This window comes from Squalius cephalus (assembly GCF_949319135.1).
Source record: "Squalius cephalus genome assembly, chromosome: 12".
In the NCBI taxonomy this organism is placed as follows: Eukaryota; Metazoa; Chordata; class Actinopteri; order Cypriniformes; family Leuciscidae; genus Squalius; species Squalius cephalus.
Window position 1 is genome coordinate 13,224,052 of NC_137133.1, and position 18,683 is coordinate 13,242,734.

At 36.4% G+C, this 18,683-nt stretch overlaps 1 protein-coding gene across 9 annotated transcripts in view; it reads right to left on the reverse strand.

Annotated features, from left to right (window-relative positions):
- Positions 1-39: 39 nt before the first annotated feature.
- trappc8 (trafficking protein particle complex subunit 8) overlaps positions 40-18,683 on the reverse strand; it is a 69,448-nt gene continuing 50,804 nt past the window's right edge. For 4 of the 9 annotated variants that reach the window (XM_079889073.1, XM_079889071.1, XM_079889068.1 and 1 more), the window contains 8 exons: positions 15,914-16,010; positions 12,435-12,503; positions 12,124-12,173; positions 11,641-11,844; positions 10,698-10,799; positions 6,848-6,990; positions 3,981-4,070; positions 40-2,728 (listed from right to left, as the gene is read on the reverse strand). In XM_079889073.1, the coding sequence (XP_079745199.1) occupies positions 2,494-2,728; positions 3,981-4,070; positions 6,848-6,990; positions 10,698-10,799; positions 11,641-11,844; positions 12,124-12,173; positions 12,435-12,503; positions 15,914-16,010 (990 nt within the window). In that variant the 3' untranslated portion in view covers positions 40-2,493. Of the gene's footprint in view, positions 2,729-3,980; positions 4,071-6,847; positions 6,991-10,697; positions 10,800-11,640; positions 11,845-12,123; positions 12,183-12,434; positions 12,504-15,913; positions 16,011-18,683 lie in introns of all 9 variants that reach the window. The other 5 variants (XM_079889072.1, XM_079889070.1, XM_079889067.1 and 2 more) reach the window with 2 other exon arrangements.

Here is an 18,683-nt window from a genome sequence, read left to right on the forward strand (position 1 = left end):
AAATTATTAGTGCGCTTCTTCTTTTTTTTTTTTTCAAAACTGAAGGTATGAATAATTACAATAAGCAAATAATAAAGAAGAAAAGAGAAGGCATGGAAAGGAACGGAAAGACACTAACAGAGATGAAAAGGAAGGAGATGAAAAAGGAGGTAGGGACAGAAAGAGGAAAGAACGAAACGCAACAAAAAGGAAGGGGAAGGGAGAAGGAAACAAATGAGGAAAAATTTGCATCTAATTAATAAAATATATCGGTAAGCCTTCATCATGATATTCAGAGATTAGCTTTAAACTATTTAATCCCACGCTCCATTTGTAAGCAAAATTTACTTTTGAGGTTAAAGGGTCTAAAAAGTTGCTGTATTTAAAATGCACAGAATTATGAGTTCAAATTAAGACAGACGGGCTTTCAATTACGTTTGGCGACATTGTTAAAGATAGGCTACACCAACGTAAAATATAAATAAATAATAATAAAATTCAACGTAACTGTGCAGCGTTTCCTCACACGAGCGCGCGCGCACATTAAATTGCACGTGAGCGCTCGTTCAATCTGAAGCGCGTGGATGCAGCGGCGGGAAGCGTATACACATCACCGGGCTGAACAAACCTTCCTTCCAGCGTCATTACCGTTGACAATTTACCTGAACATCTTACAGAAAGAAGACTACATCTGCAGAAAATGATGATTCAAAATGTATGGAGGAGTCAATTTCCAATATTAAAAGGCAGGGAAATGCATATGGACTTTTTGGAACTATAAAAACCAATATAAAACAGACATTAGCATGCAGAGAAAACCAAATATCCTATACCTGTATTTGCTACAGATGGGAACACATCTAATTTGTATGCTAATTTAAGTGCATGAAAAAAGTTCAGAGATAAAATAGTCATGTGTGCTATAACAAAATATGATCAAATCAAATTTGATAGAATAAATAAATAAATAATCAAATATGTGGGCACACTTATGTCTATTGCTCTGAAATGTGTCACATTCCTTTCACTGATGTTTCAGCTGCCATTGTCCACAGAAAGAGGTTCAAGCATGTTGATTTTTCCAGCTAGTTTGTTTGTTTCAGGGACAAAATGCAAAACATTTTAGACATACCTGGAGGTTCAATTCAGCTGTCCAGCCTTACCTACAGGAAATAAAAGCACTATACCACTGACAGAATCAGCCGTGCTGCTGAATGATTTTAGTCACGAAAGGCATTTCTTGCATGATTTTGTAGCTCAGTTTTGTGTAACTTGTTAAAAATTCAAGAAGCTGATAGCCAGGCACACAAAGAAAAATACTCTTATTAAAAACAAATCAAAAGCCTTGCATTTATCAATTTACCACCACATGTTCAATTACATGCTTCCCAGGGATTGCATATTAGAGAACAACCTTGCATGTTGTGCTTGGTAAATGGTACTTGCCAAATCAATATAGTAAATTACATTTCTAAAACAAAAACTAAAAACACCTAAGGACGCAACAGGCAGCCAGGTTCTTGGTTATTGGTTACATTTTATTCTATGTACAGTAATTTGTTATAAATATAATACATCATTTTTTTTCCTCCAGAAAAGCAGTCATGTAGATACATTTAAATAACAGTTTGATCATAGTAGTGGAGATGAAAATGAAAGCTGAGGTGGTGGGAGAAGATGATTGGTTTGTAGAAAATTAAAAATTTCTTGAGAAAACAGCACAGCCCACCCACACAAAGATGCACAAACAAAAATATGCTCTCAAACGGTGACTTTTACCCTCTTGGTGTTCTTACAGGTCCTTAAAAGTCTCTGCTGTTTGACTGGGCAACATGGATTCTGCCAATTCCTTACTGGGTTACGAACATTAAGATGGCTCCACATTGGACGTCGCCAATTCCACTGGCTTCTCATAAGGTGATGTTGAGTTCCACTTAACTCCACATTTGCAGACTGACTGGATTCTGCCTTTCAGCAGTTGCAAAGTTATCAACCGGTTACAGCTCATCGGTTACAGTGTTTCATCTTCTGGTTTCAAGATAGCACTGGAGATGTTTTTATGTTACTGTGGCAACAGATCACAGTGGGCAACCATGAAACATCCAGTAGGGCAGTACGAGGCAGAGATGCATAGCCATTTACATTACCACATGTTTGGGATCTTGAAAAATATTTAGTTCTAAAAACAAAAATATTTAATAAAACAAGCAAAAATCTTCAAAATAATACATGGACTGACATGAGAGATAAATTAACATGGGGAAAAAAAAAAACAGATCCAGTCACACTTCAGGTGCATTTAAGACAAAACATCTAGAGTCTGTTTGTGTTTAGCTCACCATGGCAAGCACATCAGATGCAGTGTTAAGTTGAAATATTTGTGTTCAAGTTTTTTTAATTACTTATCTCTCTCAATTAGATTTTGTTTTAGCAAGAAGTAAAAAAAAATCTTGGACTCCGGTCCGTTTCATTTATTTAGGTGGGCCGAGAACAGGGAAACATTGTGGAGTTACCTCAAACGCTGTTGATGATAATAAGTGCAGGCATGGCGCTCTGCTGGCTGGTCTCACACATAGCGCTGGTCTGTGCCAACTTGGCAAAGACACGAGGTGTACCCAAATTATAAACTCCAGCCTGGAAGAAACAGGCTTTCAAGGAAAGCATGTACACCTCTTGAGCTTGGAGTTGTAACTTATATTGGGTCTGGCCCAGCCAGCTAAAGGAACCATGCACTTCCAGTGACTCCGGGCTGCATAAAAAGACAACATACAAAGAGAGTGTGAGACAAATACCTTTCATATTTATAACATTTGCACCTAAAGGCCCCGATATACTCATGGTGAAGTTCTTTTCATTCTTCGCTTAGGGGTAAAAAGATGTTCGAAATACGTGACCACAGGTATACTGTTAGTGAACACCCCAACACCGCCCACACTGCTGAGCGTGACGTTTAGATGAATATGTAAATATATGCTGCACACTTTCAATAACAATATAAATACAACAAAAATGACAGCGGTGAGAAAACATGAGTTAAAAAGCATCTGATCATAGTGATGTGGATGTTTGCACCAGCTCTGCAATTCGGCACTTCAGTAAAGTCACGTCACATTTATTTATTTAGGCTATATAGCAATAGATTGTTTAAAGGGGTCATGAATTTGAGAAATCAAATTTTCCTTGAGCTCTGGACATATAAGAGGTCCTCATACTATGAAAATATCCTATAAGTTTCAGAACTGAAAACTTCCTTGATTTTATTGTAACCAAGCCCAGAGAACGACTCATTATGGAATGTAACTATCTATAGCTGACCTGTGATTAAATTATATATAGAAAGCAATCAAAGAGAAAGAACGCTCACTTTATAATTGCTGGAGCTGTCAAATCAAACAGTGCGAGTTTATCAGTGAAACTCCTGTTATAATGAGCGATGAATCTCTTATTTACATCGTGTTTGCACTGTTAGATGAGCTACTGTCATGAGAGTGCAGAAATCGAGTTACAATGACGAGATCACTGCATTCATGCGCTCAACATGTCTGTAATCCGCTACAATGCTCATCGCCCCAACCTTTCATGCCACGATCTAAATATGATGTTTTCACCTTTTCAGAATTAGTTAACTTTGACAGCTGTAATAGTAAACGTGTGGTAAAAGTTTACGGGAGTTCCACATGTAATTCTTAGCTATTTCATATGCAAAGATGTCAGCCAATCACAGCAGACACGCCCCTTCAAACAGAGTGTTAGCTAAAATCAGGGTAAGAAAAGTGCCTTTTATTTTTTTAATTAACAATTTTTGATGTAAAAATCATACTTATAAGTGAACCACAGGAAACATTATAAAACAATGCAGTTCATGACCCCTTTAAAAGCAAGCAGCTTTACATTATTAAAAAATGAAAAAGTGTCAGTATCTCTTTCAATTACAAATACATACAGTATGTGGCTGTTAAATATATTGGGGCCTTTAGGGATCAGGAAAAGCTGAGATGTACCTGGTCGTTTTATGCCGCAGATCAATGATGACATCTACCTTAGCCAAGGAACAGTTGGACAACGTCAGGGTGACTGGTACCATACATAAACTAGGGGAAAAAGGGAAAAAATGTCAAGTACAGCAAGATTTGAAAGATGGGTTTCAGATGTATGTGTAATACTTGAAATTTCTCCTCTTGATGCAGTGCTTGTGCATCCTCCATAAAAGCAAACCAAATTCAAACAGTTTATTCTTTAATTGAAAAAAAGCACTAGAAAACATTTCTTGCATCTCATGACCACATATCATGAGCCCAAGTTTTCAAGCTAGACAAAATTGATTATTCAATTTTGTGATGTAAAATAGAGCACACTTGATTTTCATCTGGATATTACTTTGATAAATGGTTCTCATAACTTCTGTTAATCTTATACTGGTGCGCAGCAACTTTAAGTCATTTGTCCTGAAGCACAAATATGGATGAACTAAACCTTTGCCTCTTGTCCGGAACATTCATCTCATCATGCTACAAGATGTTTAGTTCAATTTCCTGGCAAATTTATGTTCTTTATGTCAATGCTGTAGCACAGTGACATGTTTTTAGGTTTTCAGTTCTGTTCCTCCACTTTCCTATCTCCCTCCCCATCCTAAATTTAAAAAGAAAATTATTCAAATTATTTAAAATAATTACTTAAAGCGTATTATGTTGCCATGGCATGAAAAAGAACCCTATATATTTTGTAAAAGGATGTTATAGATCTTTTGAATGATTCTTCCATATACAGTACAGGCCAAAAGTTTGGACACATTACTATTTTTAATGTTTTTGAAAGAAGTTTCTTCTGCTCATCAAGCCTGCATTTATTTGATCAAAAACACAGAAAAAAATGTAATATTGTGATATATTATTACAATTTAAAATAATTGGTTTTCAATTTATTATACTTTAAATTATCATTTATTTCGGTGATGCAAAGCTGAATTTTCAGGATCATTACTCCAGTCTTTCACATGATCCTTTAGAAATCATTCTAATGTTCTGATTTATTATGAGTGTTGGAAACAGTTCTGCTGCCTAATATATTTGATGAATAAAAGGTTAAAAAGAACTGCATTTATTCAAAATATTTTTTTTTTTTATATAAATCTTCTTTATTATCACTTTTTATCAATTTAACACATCCTTGCTGAATAAAATTATTGATTTATTTAAAAATAAATAAAGAAAAAAATTACTGACCCCAATTTACTGACCAGTAGTGTATATTGTTGTTATAAAAGATTTCTATCTTGAAAACATTTGCTTCTTTTTTTTTCCTTTTCTTTTTTCTTTTTCTTTTTCTTTTTCTTTTTTTTATTCATCAAAGTATCCTAAAAAAGTATCACAGGTTATGAAAAAATAATTAAGCAGCAGAACTGTTTCCAACTTTGATAATGAATCATCATATTAGAATGATTTCTAAAGGATCATTTGATAGACTGGAGTAATGATCCTGAAAATTCAGCTTTGCATCACCGAAATAAATGATAATTTAAAGTATAATAAATTGAAAACCAATTATTTTAAATTGTAATAATATATCACAATATTACATTTTTTTTTCTGTATTTTTGATCAAATAAATGCAGGCTTGATGAGCAGAAGAAACTTCTTTCAAAAACATTAAAAATAGTAATGTGTCCAAACTTTTGGCCTGTACTGTATGCGTTTCTCCTTTTTCGACATTTAATCAAAATGTCAATTGGATTTTCCAGTGAAAACAACAGTACTGCAAAACTTCAAGCCATTTGTCTGTTCACATTAAAAGTGACTATGCAGCAATATGCAATCAATCTTAATATATCTGATTTGCAGTATACAGTTATGCTGTGTGGGATTTTTGGCCAATGAGATTCGACTTTGGGCAGGGCCACCCAGCAAAGTGCAGCCAAAATAGAAAATGTCCTAACGCTTGTGGTTGGTTAGGTCTAAAACTTGACAGTAAAGAGCTTTTAGTGCTTGAAAGTTGGTCAGATTTTATTAGGACACTTTGTAAGGGTTGTTTATAGTATACCTCAAGAAATAAACTCAGAATTGCTTGCTTATATTGCAATTCTGACTTTATAACACGCAATTGTGAGATATAAAGTCAAAATTGCATGATATAAAGTCACAATTGCGTGTTATTATATCTTTATATATCTTGTTATTATATTTTTTGTTATTATATCTTTATATCTCACGCAATTGTGAGATATAAAGTCAGAATTGCATGATACAAAGTCGCAATTGCGTGTTATAAAGAAAGAATTGTGAGATCTAAACTTGAAATTCTGAGGAAAAAAGTCAGTCTTTTTTACCGTAGAATTGGACTTTATAACACTCGCATTTGCGAGTTTATATCTCACAATCCTGAGAAAAGATGTCAGAATTGTGAGATATGAACTCGCAATTGCGTGTTTCTGATTTTTTGCGACTTTATATCACGCAATTCTGACTTTATATCTCGCAATTCCAACTATGTCAACTCGCAACTGTGAGATAAAAAGTCACAATTATCTTTTAAAATGCTTTATTCTGTGGCAGAAACAAGCTTCCATACTTTGTTCCTCACAGAACGACCAAACAAACGTATGTGAGCACATTCGCACAAATCTATCTAATCTAGCTATGAGTGATGACTGTCCCCTTAGAGTGCCATAACCACGGCATGGTCCAGTTTATCTCCATCTTTCACACTTTCATGCGAACACACCTACTTTCCACGCACCACTGCAGAACTAGGCCAGAAAAACGCTCCTGTGGGCGTGACTGGGCATTAGTGTACGTCTCTGCAAGTCTTATCACCTCTGAAACAGTTTGTGGATTTCGGGGCAAAAAATAGTGTTTGTTTGTGTGCGCTTCACCTCTTTTGTGGGAAAGGATGATCATAAGACTCTGGGTAGTGGAGACAGGTCTTTATGAGATGGGAAAGCTGTTCCAGCGAGGGCTTGCTTACAGGAGGTGGAACGTCAGGCTTGAACTTCAGAAGCACCATCTCCTGAGTTTCCTAATAGACATAAAGCAGAAGTTTTATTTAATCTGAAAGCTTAAAGGAAACATCTCAGCTCCAGCAGAGGAAATTGCTTTGTTACGTTTTTCATTCAGTTAAAAGTGCGTGCGTGGCTGAGAGAAGGGAACGGGGTGGATGAGACAGATTGAACTCAAAAGGGAGAAAAAACACAAGCTCACGTGAGTGTTTCTATAAAAAGACTTTGAGATCAACATGTGTGACGCCATTCCCTCACGTGAGGCACTTCCTCTGCCATGAATGAGTGTTGCTATGCTACGCGTGCAGAGGGAAATTTCAGACTGGATGGAATCAGGCCCAACAGTAGGAGGGAAACAGAGGGGAAAATAAACAACTGACAGAACAAGGGAATGAATGAAGAGCTGAAATGGAGAAGGAGAGACAGCTTGAACACTGATGATTTTCAAAGGAAATTGTAAAAATCAGTCAACACACACACATACACACACACACACACACACACACACACACGAAGGTCAGAGCCTTTCTGCTGTCTGGCTCTCTGACTGTTTAAAGCACCTTAGGATGCATCCATCTTCATAAAGAGCAGGACTCACTTATAGTGCTCTCAAAGTCACTTTGCTCTTGCACTCTGTCTCAAATGGAGAAAATAGAAAGTCAAATTATGAGAGGAAGACTTGAGCGAGAGCCAGAGCAGAGGACTCTGTATTTGTCTTGTATTCGAGGGCTGTACAGTACGCACTTCTCTTATCATGGTGTAGGGATTTAAAGTATATTTAATCACCCTCATGTCGTTCCAAACTAATAACACTTTCGTTCATCTTCAAAACGCAAATTAAGAATTTTTTTATAAAACATGATATATTTGTCCATTCCACCAAAACTGACACTTCATAAAGCTCATATAGACATTGTAAAAGAAATCCATATGAAATCATCTGAAAAAGCATGTTTGCTTTATATGACGAACAGATTTAATTTATTAACATATAAATAGATCAACATGCATGGCACTCATCAAATATGTGACCCTTGTCCACAAGACCAGTCATAAGTCGCACGGGTATATTTGTGGCAATAGCCAACAATACATTGTATGGGTCAAAATTATCGATTTTTCTTTTATGGCAAAAATGATTAGGATATTAAGTAAAGATCATGATCCATGAAGATATTTTGTAAATGTCCTACCTTAAATATATAAAAAATTATTTTGAACATAATTGGACAACTGTAAAGGCGATTTTCTCAATATTTAAATTTTTTTGCACCCTCAGATTCCAGATTTTAAAAAAGCTGTATCTTGGCCAAATCTTGTCCTATCCTAACAAACCATACATCATCAATGGAAAGCTTATTTATTCAGCTTTCAGGTGATGTATAAACCCATAAGACTGCTTTTGTGGTCCAGGGTCACATATGGTAAACAGAATCTCAACAAACCTCACTGGTTCTTGCATGTCAAGCAAGTATGTTTGAGCCTCCGTTTACCATATTTGATGTCCTCTAGGTATGTGCATCATATAAAGCAATTGTGTCTTTTCAGAAGACTTGGGTTAAACTACTTGATTCACGTGGATTGCTTTCACCATCTTTTTACTAATGCTTTGAAGTGCCAAAGTGTTGATGGAATGAACTTTCAATGAAAGGACAGAAATCTCTTTAGGTTTAAGAAAATCAATGAAAAATGAACAATATTATAGTTTCCGTCAATGTAGTGAACTACTTTTTTGGCTTCCACAAGAAGTATCGAGGTCTCGAATACAAATCACACACTATGATGAGCCTCAAGGTCTGTTTCCTCCATTTTATCCATCCTTGTGCTGTGAACACAAAATAAAACTTCCTTCCAACCTTTACCCTTCTTCATAAAAAAAGCCAGAGGATTTGGTCAGGAAGGTCAGGAGACTGAAATTATTTCTTTTTTTTTTCACATTCTTCAAAGTGCCTTTATAACCACACATGCACTACAAAAGCATCAAGGCTCTGATAGACTCCTGACACAAAGCACACAAAAAAAATGACGAAGCGAAAGTGTTAACAAATGCCTTCACAATTCCGGCATCCATTAGTTGAGCTATAACGAGAGATCAACACAGCCCTGAATTAAAATAACTTTGACCTCTTTATCATTGTTGGTCTGATCTCTGATGGATTTTATCAGAAAGTCATTCATGAAAAGTGTGCCTTTAGTGGGCACTTCATTGTTTTTATTCAGCGCACAAGTGTGTTATCTTGAGTTAACCGTCTGCCAGTCGGTGATGAATTGGCTCACTAAATTTGAATTTGAACTTTATGACGTTCTAGAAGGGTGTGTTTGACTACCACAGGTTCAAAAATACACTTTTCTGGCAGCGTCAGAAGACAAGACATTAAAATTAAAGGCCAAAAATTAGACTAAAAATTATAATTTGAATGTCTTGTCTTCTGGCAATGCAAGAAAGTATTATAGTTCTGAGGATTGTTACATTGAGTTCAGACTCTTTCCCAAGAGGGGTATCACTGATACACCAAAAAAAAGGGAAAAATATTGCTTGGCAAAGCTAAGTTTGTATTCATTCAATTGAGAGCTTAAAGCTACAATATGTAATGTTTTTCGCCGCTAGGGGTCGCTAACCTCTTACAATAACAAAGGCGTATGTTGATGACGCATAAGCGGAATTATGGAACTTGCCGTCATGCCGAAGGATCTAATAATGTTTATGGATGAGTGAACACTGATGTTTTTAACATGACTTTGGTATCAGCAGAGAAAGATATCAGTGCCACACGCTGCGGATATAAAGGAATAAGGACATTTCATTTCAGGACATTTGCTGAATAATACTCACACAGGTCAGTTTATTAGATGAATGAAACTTGTGAGGTAACGCAGCGCTGTTTCACATGGTCTACACAATCACACTAAACTGCATTTGAGTGTGTTGAAAGTTATAATGTTATTCTATGTGTTAGTTTGTCTGTATGAGACTAGCAGTAAGCTAGATCAGCATTAGAATAACATACTGATCATATTCTAACATTTCATCATGTTAAGCTACATACCATTGATTAGTTTTATGTACATTTGCTCACCTGTCTAATAAAGTACATGCAAGACGTCTCTGTCAAGTCGAAGTTTGTCATGGACGTGGAGCTCTCGGCATCTCGAAAACGCCACACTGATATTGATCCTCATTTTAGATCTCCTTTTGTCCAAAGTCTGCTAGCCATGGTCCATAATGTTTGAACGAAACAACAACAGCGCAAGCGTGCCGCTAGACGTAACGCAGTTGTCCACGTCTGTCGCCATGGATACTATGGCAGTATGAGCGGAAACCAGGGATAATGCGGCTATTACGTCATTGACAGGCGACAAGTGGGACAGGGCGACAGGGATTTTGGTTTCAAAGCGAAATGGAAAAGCGGCTTTTTAAGTGAATTTGTCATTGTACTGTTTTGTTGTGTTTTTTCATTAAGAATAATAATGAACTCACCAATTCAAGCAACTGCCGGCCCCGAATTAGCGCCAATTCGGGGACGGTAGTTCAAGTCACATCCCTAGTGCATACATTGGTATACACTCACCAATTCTCTTTGAAAAGATAGAGTGGTCTCCTGCACTAGAGGAAGTATATTCTCTATAGAGTGAATCTATATTTATGTACATTTATAAAGCACCCACGTGAAAAGCCGAATAGCAAAAGCGTGTCATTGTAAGATATTGTGTTCTGTATGTACCGTACCTCTTTCTGCGAGAGCGAGCAGGCCTCTTTGCCAATGGTTTGCAGTGCAACATGAAGCTGCCCCTCTAAAATGAGCTGTTTGTTATCCTCCACAACATATGCCTGAAATACCACACCATAAGATTAATACAATGACATTCTGACCTCAAATCGTAAAGCATCAATACTGTCACCAAGCATTATTTACATCGAAAGTTCTTTGAGATAAAGGAGCCGATTTTGTATTGACAGAAAAAGTCATTAACACCAGCAGTGTTTAGCTCTAGTGCATCGATCCAAAACCAACACTTGCTAAGCGCAAAATAGTCAAGTCAATTACTGGTAGTTGGCGAATAAACATGAGTAACTGGCAAGTTGGCTGGTAATATTTTTAGGAATCATGTTCTAATAAAGGGTTTAAATTTCCATGGGGCCAGTTGAACATTTAAAGTGCTTACAAACATTTATTATAACTACATGATTGGTACAGTTACTGTTGGAAGGTGACAATATATAATAAGTAAGGTGACAATTCTAACCACTATTGGAGGAATAAAAACTATATGCACTGTACTTCTTATGCTGCATTCACACTGGCGACATGCAGCCATTAAGTAGTACTGGTAGTGTGAAACTTTACTGTTAAAAAGTAGTAGAATAAAATAATCATTATTAATCTCATGAATTCTGAACAGTCTTTAGGAAAAAGAAAGAATAAGAAACGGTCATATCAAATTTGGTAAATGCGTTATTGTGCTATTTGGTAAATGGTAAATTACTGCCATAGACATATATCTTAGGCTAACATGTTAACTTTGCTAGTCCCAATAATAATTGCTTTATAAACAAATACAATTACCTGACCCCCGCCCCAAATATAAATATATATATATATATATATATATATATATATATATAAAAAATTCAAAATGTTTACAATTTCTTAGCAATTGGTAGGAGTTACCTTCCAAAGGATTATGATGTCAAGCTCTACTTCGCTGCATTTTCTGACGATGTTTGTAACACCTTCATCAATCTCGCTCTGATGCGCGAGGCTGTGTCTCCGCATTTGACTAGCACCGCCTGCAGACACGCCTCCTCTCCTGGGTTCAGCGGGCAGACTCCTCCGGAAGAAAAAATCAGCACATGGAGTGGTAGAGCTGACAATCTAATGAATAAGAGGAAAAGCCAAAGAGAGAGAAATATGTTGAGGACAAATATCTTGAGAAGCTGAATGAGGATGACAGTCAGTGACTCTTAATCAGAAAATCATTCACGAAAAGCGTGCCTTTAGTGGACACTTCAGTGCTCAAGTGCATTATCTTGAGTTAACCGTCTGCCAGACGGGATTAATCAAACGGTGTTTAATTGATTCACTAACATTCAACAAAATTTGATTCGAGTCAGTATTACTGAAATAGTAGTGAGAACAAAAGGGCTTTCTTACTTGTTCATTGCCAAGGTTGAGGTCAGCAAAGGTGTATTTTTTTGCTGCATCTGAGGTAGGTTAGACGTTGAGAACAAAAAAAGTCAGCATGTTCAAACATCAATATGTTAACCACAGTTTGTTGCATTTTAATTGGCTGAGAGCAGCTGTGATTGTGGATTGAAAGTCACATCTAGGAATTCATTTGGTAAATGTGATTTGAAGTTTATGCACGTCGTCTTGCACATTAAAAACTATTTGCTTATTATTCTGTATTTCAGAATCTGAGGCTGTGAAGGTTTGTGTATATGCGCATCTACTGGAAGCCTTACCTTCCTCTGTTCTGCATCTTGTGGCTTTGAAGCACAGCTTTCCCCTCTCCCTGCTGGCCAGCTTAGAGTCTGCAAACATAACATGAATTGAAGTAAAAGACAAGAAAGAAGATGTAAGATGTTCATCCACTTATTTTCCAAAAATCTTTCTTTTTGATTCTCCTACTACATCATAGAACCCCATACACAAAAACAGTTTAGATGTCAAGGCCAGTTAATCAAGCATGTTAAAGTTAAATAATTTCAAAGTAGACCGATGAATGCAGGGCACTTCAAAAGTTTTCCTTGTTTCTTTATTATTGCTTCAAATGACAAGTTTTAATTAACCATTATTAAAGAACCATCTTGAAGAACATATTCAGCCTTTTTGTATGCATCTTTTTAATATGCGGAAATGTGAAAGATATAAAAGATGCAGTGTATAATAACTTGAATTCTCACACAACGACTTTTATTGTGCTCCACAGTGAAAATAAGTAATTTGGGATTGAAACACAATTAAGCTGAACAAATGATGACTGAATGCCTATTTTTGATTTAAATATTAAAGGATTAGTTCACCCAAAAATGAAAATCGTATCATCATTTACTCACCCTCTAATGCCGTTCCAAACTTTCATTCATCTTCAGAACACAAAATGAAGATCATTTTAAAATTCTTTCATCATTTTTGTGAACAAACCTCATTGGTTCTCAAGCATCAAGCAAGCATGTTGAGCCTCTGTTTACCATATATGATGTGCTCTATACATGTCCAAATATGAGAATAAAAGTGTAAATTAAATCTGTTCATCATATAAAGTGATCGTGTCTCTTCAGGAGATTCATATGGATTACTTTTACAATGTCTTTATGTACTTTTTGAAGCGTCAAAGTTTTGGTGAAATGTACTTTAAATGGAGGGACACAAGTCTTCATTTGTGTTTCGGAGATGAACCAGTCTTTTAGGTTCTGAATGACACAAGCATGAGTAAATGATGACAATTTAAATTTTTTGGGGAACTAACAATTTAAGTGTGAGAAGCAAACACGATTATAATGCAGCTATTGTGATAAACAGATCAAACTTTCAGATTAGATCTTCAGAACTCAAGATCTTTCAATCCCATGATGCCTGGTGTGCTTTCAAGTCTTAATCCTTTTTTTCTTTAAAAAATAAAAGTATTCAAAGACTAACAACAAGGAGGTATTCATTATTTGTTTGTAGCTGTAGGTCCGTCCTCCACCATCTCCTCAGGTTAAAGCCACTGTTCCATAAGACAGACAAATTAATTAAAACTACTGAATTAATTAACTTACAAAAGACGATGCAGCGTAAACACAAATATCGCTAAACAACAAGCCGCTAGGCTTCATTGAGAGACTCTGAGAGTTCACACACTTAACAAGCACAAGCAGGAAACTGATTTAGCCTTGGAGTTGGAAGTGTTGCACTCGCTTAAAGATGCATTATTTAAAAGCCATGAATTCATATCCATATTTTCACATCATTACATTTATTTACCCTTCTGAAGCTGACACTACGAAATGAGGGCACACACAGGATTCAATTTGCAATTTAGTGAGCCACTAAAATGCATGCGCCTGCATGTTTCACGCACTCAGCACAATTTGAACGTGACCTAATTTCATCTCAGCATTTCAGAGTTGCTGCATCACTCTCTGCAGAGTGTGTAGAAGCACACCCATCCAGATGACTCAACACAAACTCAATGTGAACCATTTTCAATAGGCCACTTAAGGGCTGCCGTTCACGGAGTGTATCATTGTGTGTTTGTTCCCGTTCCCAGCTTCTTTTTATACTCTGCCCGCTTCTCTGGCAAGCAATCAAATTCCTTTCCGTCAATATTCACAGTGCTGGCGGTATGGATGGATTTATGTATGCAGATCGCTCTTTACAAGGCACTTTAAAGAAAGATCCGTGTGATGTTTCAAAGGAACTACAAATGTGCAAACTAGTAAAACTGACTATAGAGTTCTCAAAAGTACTGACTTCGGTACCAAATCTGTACTGAAATTTGAAAAATGTGACAATACCAGCATCTCCATCTAGCATTTTGAGCGCTGTTGAACGGATTCTTAAACAGCTCTGATTGGCCAACATATATGTCTCTGATTGGCCACATTTTAAAATTTCAGACTTTTGACAACTCTAACCGACTAGTTGGTGGGTTGTCTGAAGTAGGGGCTTTCAAAATCTTTGATTTTTGATGATTTCCCCCCTTCTAATAATAACCAGCTATATAATATTTACAAGAAACCCATTTGTGGAAAAAATCATAAATGTTTTTAGGGCTGTAATTGGTAAACGTGTGTCAGCACATTTGATAACCTTTCTATTTCATTCTACTTATTTAATAAAAAAAAATTATGGAAATATGAGATTAATTGGAATTATTTTGTCCTGCTGGAGGCAGCCCATTTTTTTGACCAGTCAGAAGAAAAAAGAACAAATTTGCATCAAAAAATTTAGATACATTAGTCAGTTTCTGGATGACCATTCTGCCAACCCTTGGAAGACATATCTACACAAATCATACACACAGACACAATTTCACCACCACCATCATCATTATCTCAGCCAGCGGGACCAGTTATATTCAGCACCTGAATGCAGTCACTGTATCCATAGTAACTATAAAAATAACATGATAACTGCAAAGGAGAAGAATCAAAATGATTATACTTATGATTATACTGAGCTACATTTGAGACAAAAGGACAAAAGACTCAAAATACATATTTATGAAGGACCACCATTATTAGTTTTTGGACATTCCTAGTGTGGACATTTTGCAACACATTTCCTTTTGTGTTGGATGGAATAAAAAACGTATACTATTTTTAGGAACCAAATTCGATGTTTGGATGAAATACCACAGTTTCTGCCAATCCCATGTTAATCTTGAGTACCTATCTGAAGAATCTTTAGTTTTATCAGATTTATAAAAGAGAGATATGCTGTACCGATTCTTTCAGAAAACAGCCGAGCTCCTGGAGGTGTGCCGTGGCCGGAGCTAAAGAGTCATGCGCTATCTCTGGATAACTTTTGATTCACTATACTTTCGTCTTGTTTACATTATATGCACTTACGCTCCAATTGCCAACAAAACACTCTTTCGGGAGAAGTGCCCATACAAGGAAATACGCCCTTTATGACGTCATACAGGGCCATACTCAAAAAAAAAAAAAATTTAGAAACTTGAAACTCCGAATCCTGAAGGAGTGTATTTGGCACAGAAATACTCCGTCATACATCCAACTCTCTCTTTTTTTTTTTTTTTTTTTTTTTTTTTTTTACTTTTGACATATGTACACTGTTAAACATGGCCAAATGCATAAAATAGCATTAGACATTCCCTTTAAAGGAGCGATCCACATTCTAACAAGCAACTTAACCCCAGGTGGCTGAGGGAGGAATAAAAGGAACTGAAAAGCGGCTAAGTGCATGTTTCCAAAGCATTCTAGAGGATTCATACCTTTCTCTCCCACAGGGTTGATGCACTTGTGCAGCCTCCATTGCCGACTGCTGCTAGACACCTGAACTATGTGGAATTCACGAACACCTGCTTCACTCTGAGAGCACGAGAGAAAGAGAAGATTCAAATCAACACGTATCATTTAGAAGATGAGTTTAAACTGACCTCCACAAATAAATCAACTCAGATCACAGAGGAATGGGTGGGAACTGTGCAAACACCAATGATTTGGGCAGTCAAATTAATATAATAGATGTAATAGACTGTAATATACAGTTATATACTAATGTAGTATATGATATGATTTAATACTATTCTTCTAAAGCCATTTTTTAAAATGTCTATTCAATGCTTTACTCATATTCCACAATAACGTAATGCATTTGAATATGATACAGATTATGTGATTAACTGTACTTTTTTTAATTTTATTTTCATTTTATTTATTCATTTTTAAATCAGCTGACACCCCTGCTTATGATGTGTTTATCTTAACGTGTATGGGAAAAGTAGTTAACTATAAAAATATGTGTGTGTTAAAGCGTGTCAAAATAAGTTATTGGGCAATATTAGACTTTTTTTAATCTGTACGAGCACGAGCAGTTATTGAATATGTACTTGTGTGAGCTTAATTACCTTATTTTAAAATGTAGATTACCTCTGCTGTCATCTAACACTCGCTTGAAGATTAAATTGAAAACACTAATAATAATTTAATAACACTGGTAAATGTAATCTTAAGCAAATTGCAATATCAATATTTTTCTTGCTGTACATAATGGTTCACTTGTAGCATTCAAAATTTTCGTTTTAAAATTGTATATTTATTTAGACAGTTTATTATTTTATTACTTTTTTTATAATTGTATAATGCTGACAAATTGATTAATCGCATCTAACAAAAATTTTGTTTATACATGCACACATACATACACATACATACATACATACATACATACATGCATATACATATACATATACATATACATATACATATACATACATACATATACATATACATACATATACATACATATATACACTCACCTAAAGGATTATTAGGAACACCTGTTCAATTTCTCATTAATGCAATTATCTAAATCAACCAATCACATGGCAGTTGCTTCAATGCATTTAGGGGTGTGATCCTGGTCAAGACAATCTCCTGAACTCCAAACTGAATGTCAGAATGGGAAAGAAAAGTGATTTAAGCAATTTTGAGCGTGGCATGGTTGTTGGTGCCAGACGGACCGGTCTGAGTATTTCACAATCTGCTCAGTTACTGGGATTTTCACGCACAACCATTTCTAGGGTTTACAAAGAATGGTGTGAAAAGGGAAAAACATCCAGTATGCGGCAGTCCTGTGGGCGAAAATGCCTTGTTGATGCTAGAGGTCAGAGGAGAATGGGCCGACTGTTTCAAGCTGATAGAAGAGCAACTTTGACTGAAATAACCACTCGTTACAACCGAGGTATGCAGCAAAGCATTTGTGAAGCCACAACACGCACAAACCTTGAGGCGGATGGGATACAACAGCAGAAGACCCCACCGGGTACCACTCATCTCCACTACAAATAGGAAAAAGAGGCTACAATTTGCACGAGCTCACCAAAATTGGACAGTTGAAGACTGGAAAAATGTTGCCTGGTCTGATGAGTCTCGATTTCTGTTGAGACATTCAGATGGTAGAGTCAGAATTTGGCGTAAACAGAATGAGAACATGGATCCATCATGCCTTGTTACCACTGTGCAGGCTGGTGGTGGTGGTGTAATGGTGTGGGGGATGTTTTCTTGGCACACTTTAGGCCCCTTAGTGCCAATTGGGCATCGTTTAAATGCCACGGCCTACCTGAGCATTGTTTCTGACCATGTCCATCCCTTTATGACCACCATGTACCCATCCTCTGATGGCTACTTCCAGCAGGATAATGCACCATGTCACAAAGCTCGAATCATTTCAAATTGGTTTCTTAAACATGACAATGAGTTCACTGTACTAAAATGGCCCCCACAGTCACCAGATCTCAACCCAATAGAGCATCTTTGGAATGTGGTGGAACGGGAGCTTCGTGCCCTGGATGTGCATCCCACAAATCTCCATCAACTGCAAGATGCTATCCTATCAATATGGGCCAACATTTCTAAAGAATCTTTCAGCACCTTGTTGAATCAATGCCACGTAGAATTAAGGCAGTTCTGAAGGTGAAAGGGGGTCAAACACAGTATTAGTATGGTGTTCCTAATAATCTTTTAGGTGAGTGTATATATATACACACACACACACACACACATACGCCCAGGGTTCTAAATTAACTTTTTTGATCACCAGCCAATGTGGCTGGTAACTTTCTAAAGTTACCAGCCAATCAGAATATCCACTAGCCAAAATTTTTTTTTTTTTTTTTTTTTGAGTAGGCTACATTGTGGCAAATGCCATTTGGAATTTTCTTTTCTTAGTTTCTCTGTCGATACCCTCCTCATCCCCTGCCTCGTTCCTCTTCTCGCCCCCTGAAGTCTGTCCCAAGTACCACTGCCGCATTTCGTTTAATACTTTACTAGCCAACTCCGTTTGTCTTATTTCTTGTGTTTTCTGTGTCCATTCGTTTCCATGGTTTCTCGCAAACTTTAGGCTAAAGAAAACTCAGAAAAAAGTTTCTGTAATTAACAGAAGAAAGACAATATAAGTTGCACTGTAGTTTCCACAAGTGTAATGGCTGCCGACATTAACAGACGATTTTGCAAAAAATAAAATAAAAAATAAAATAAATG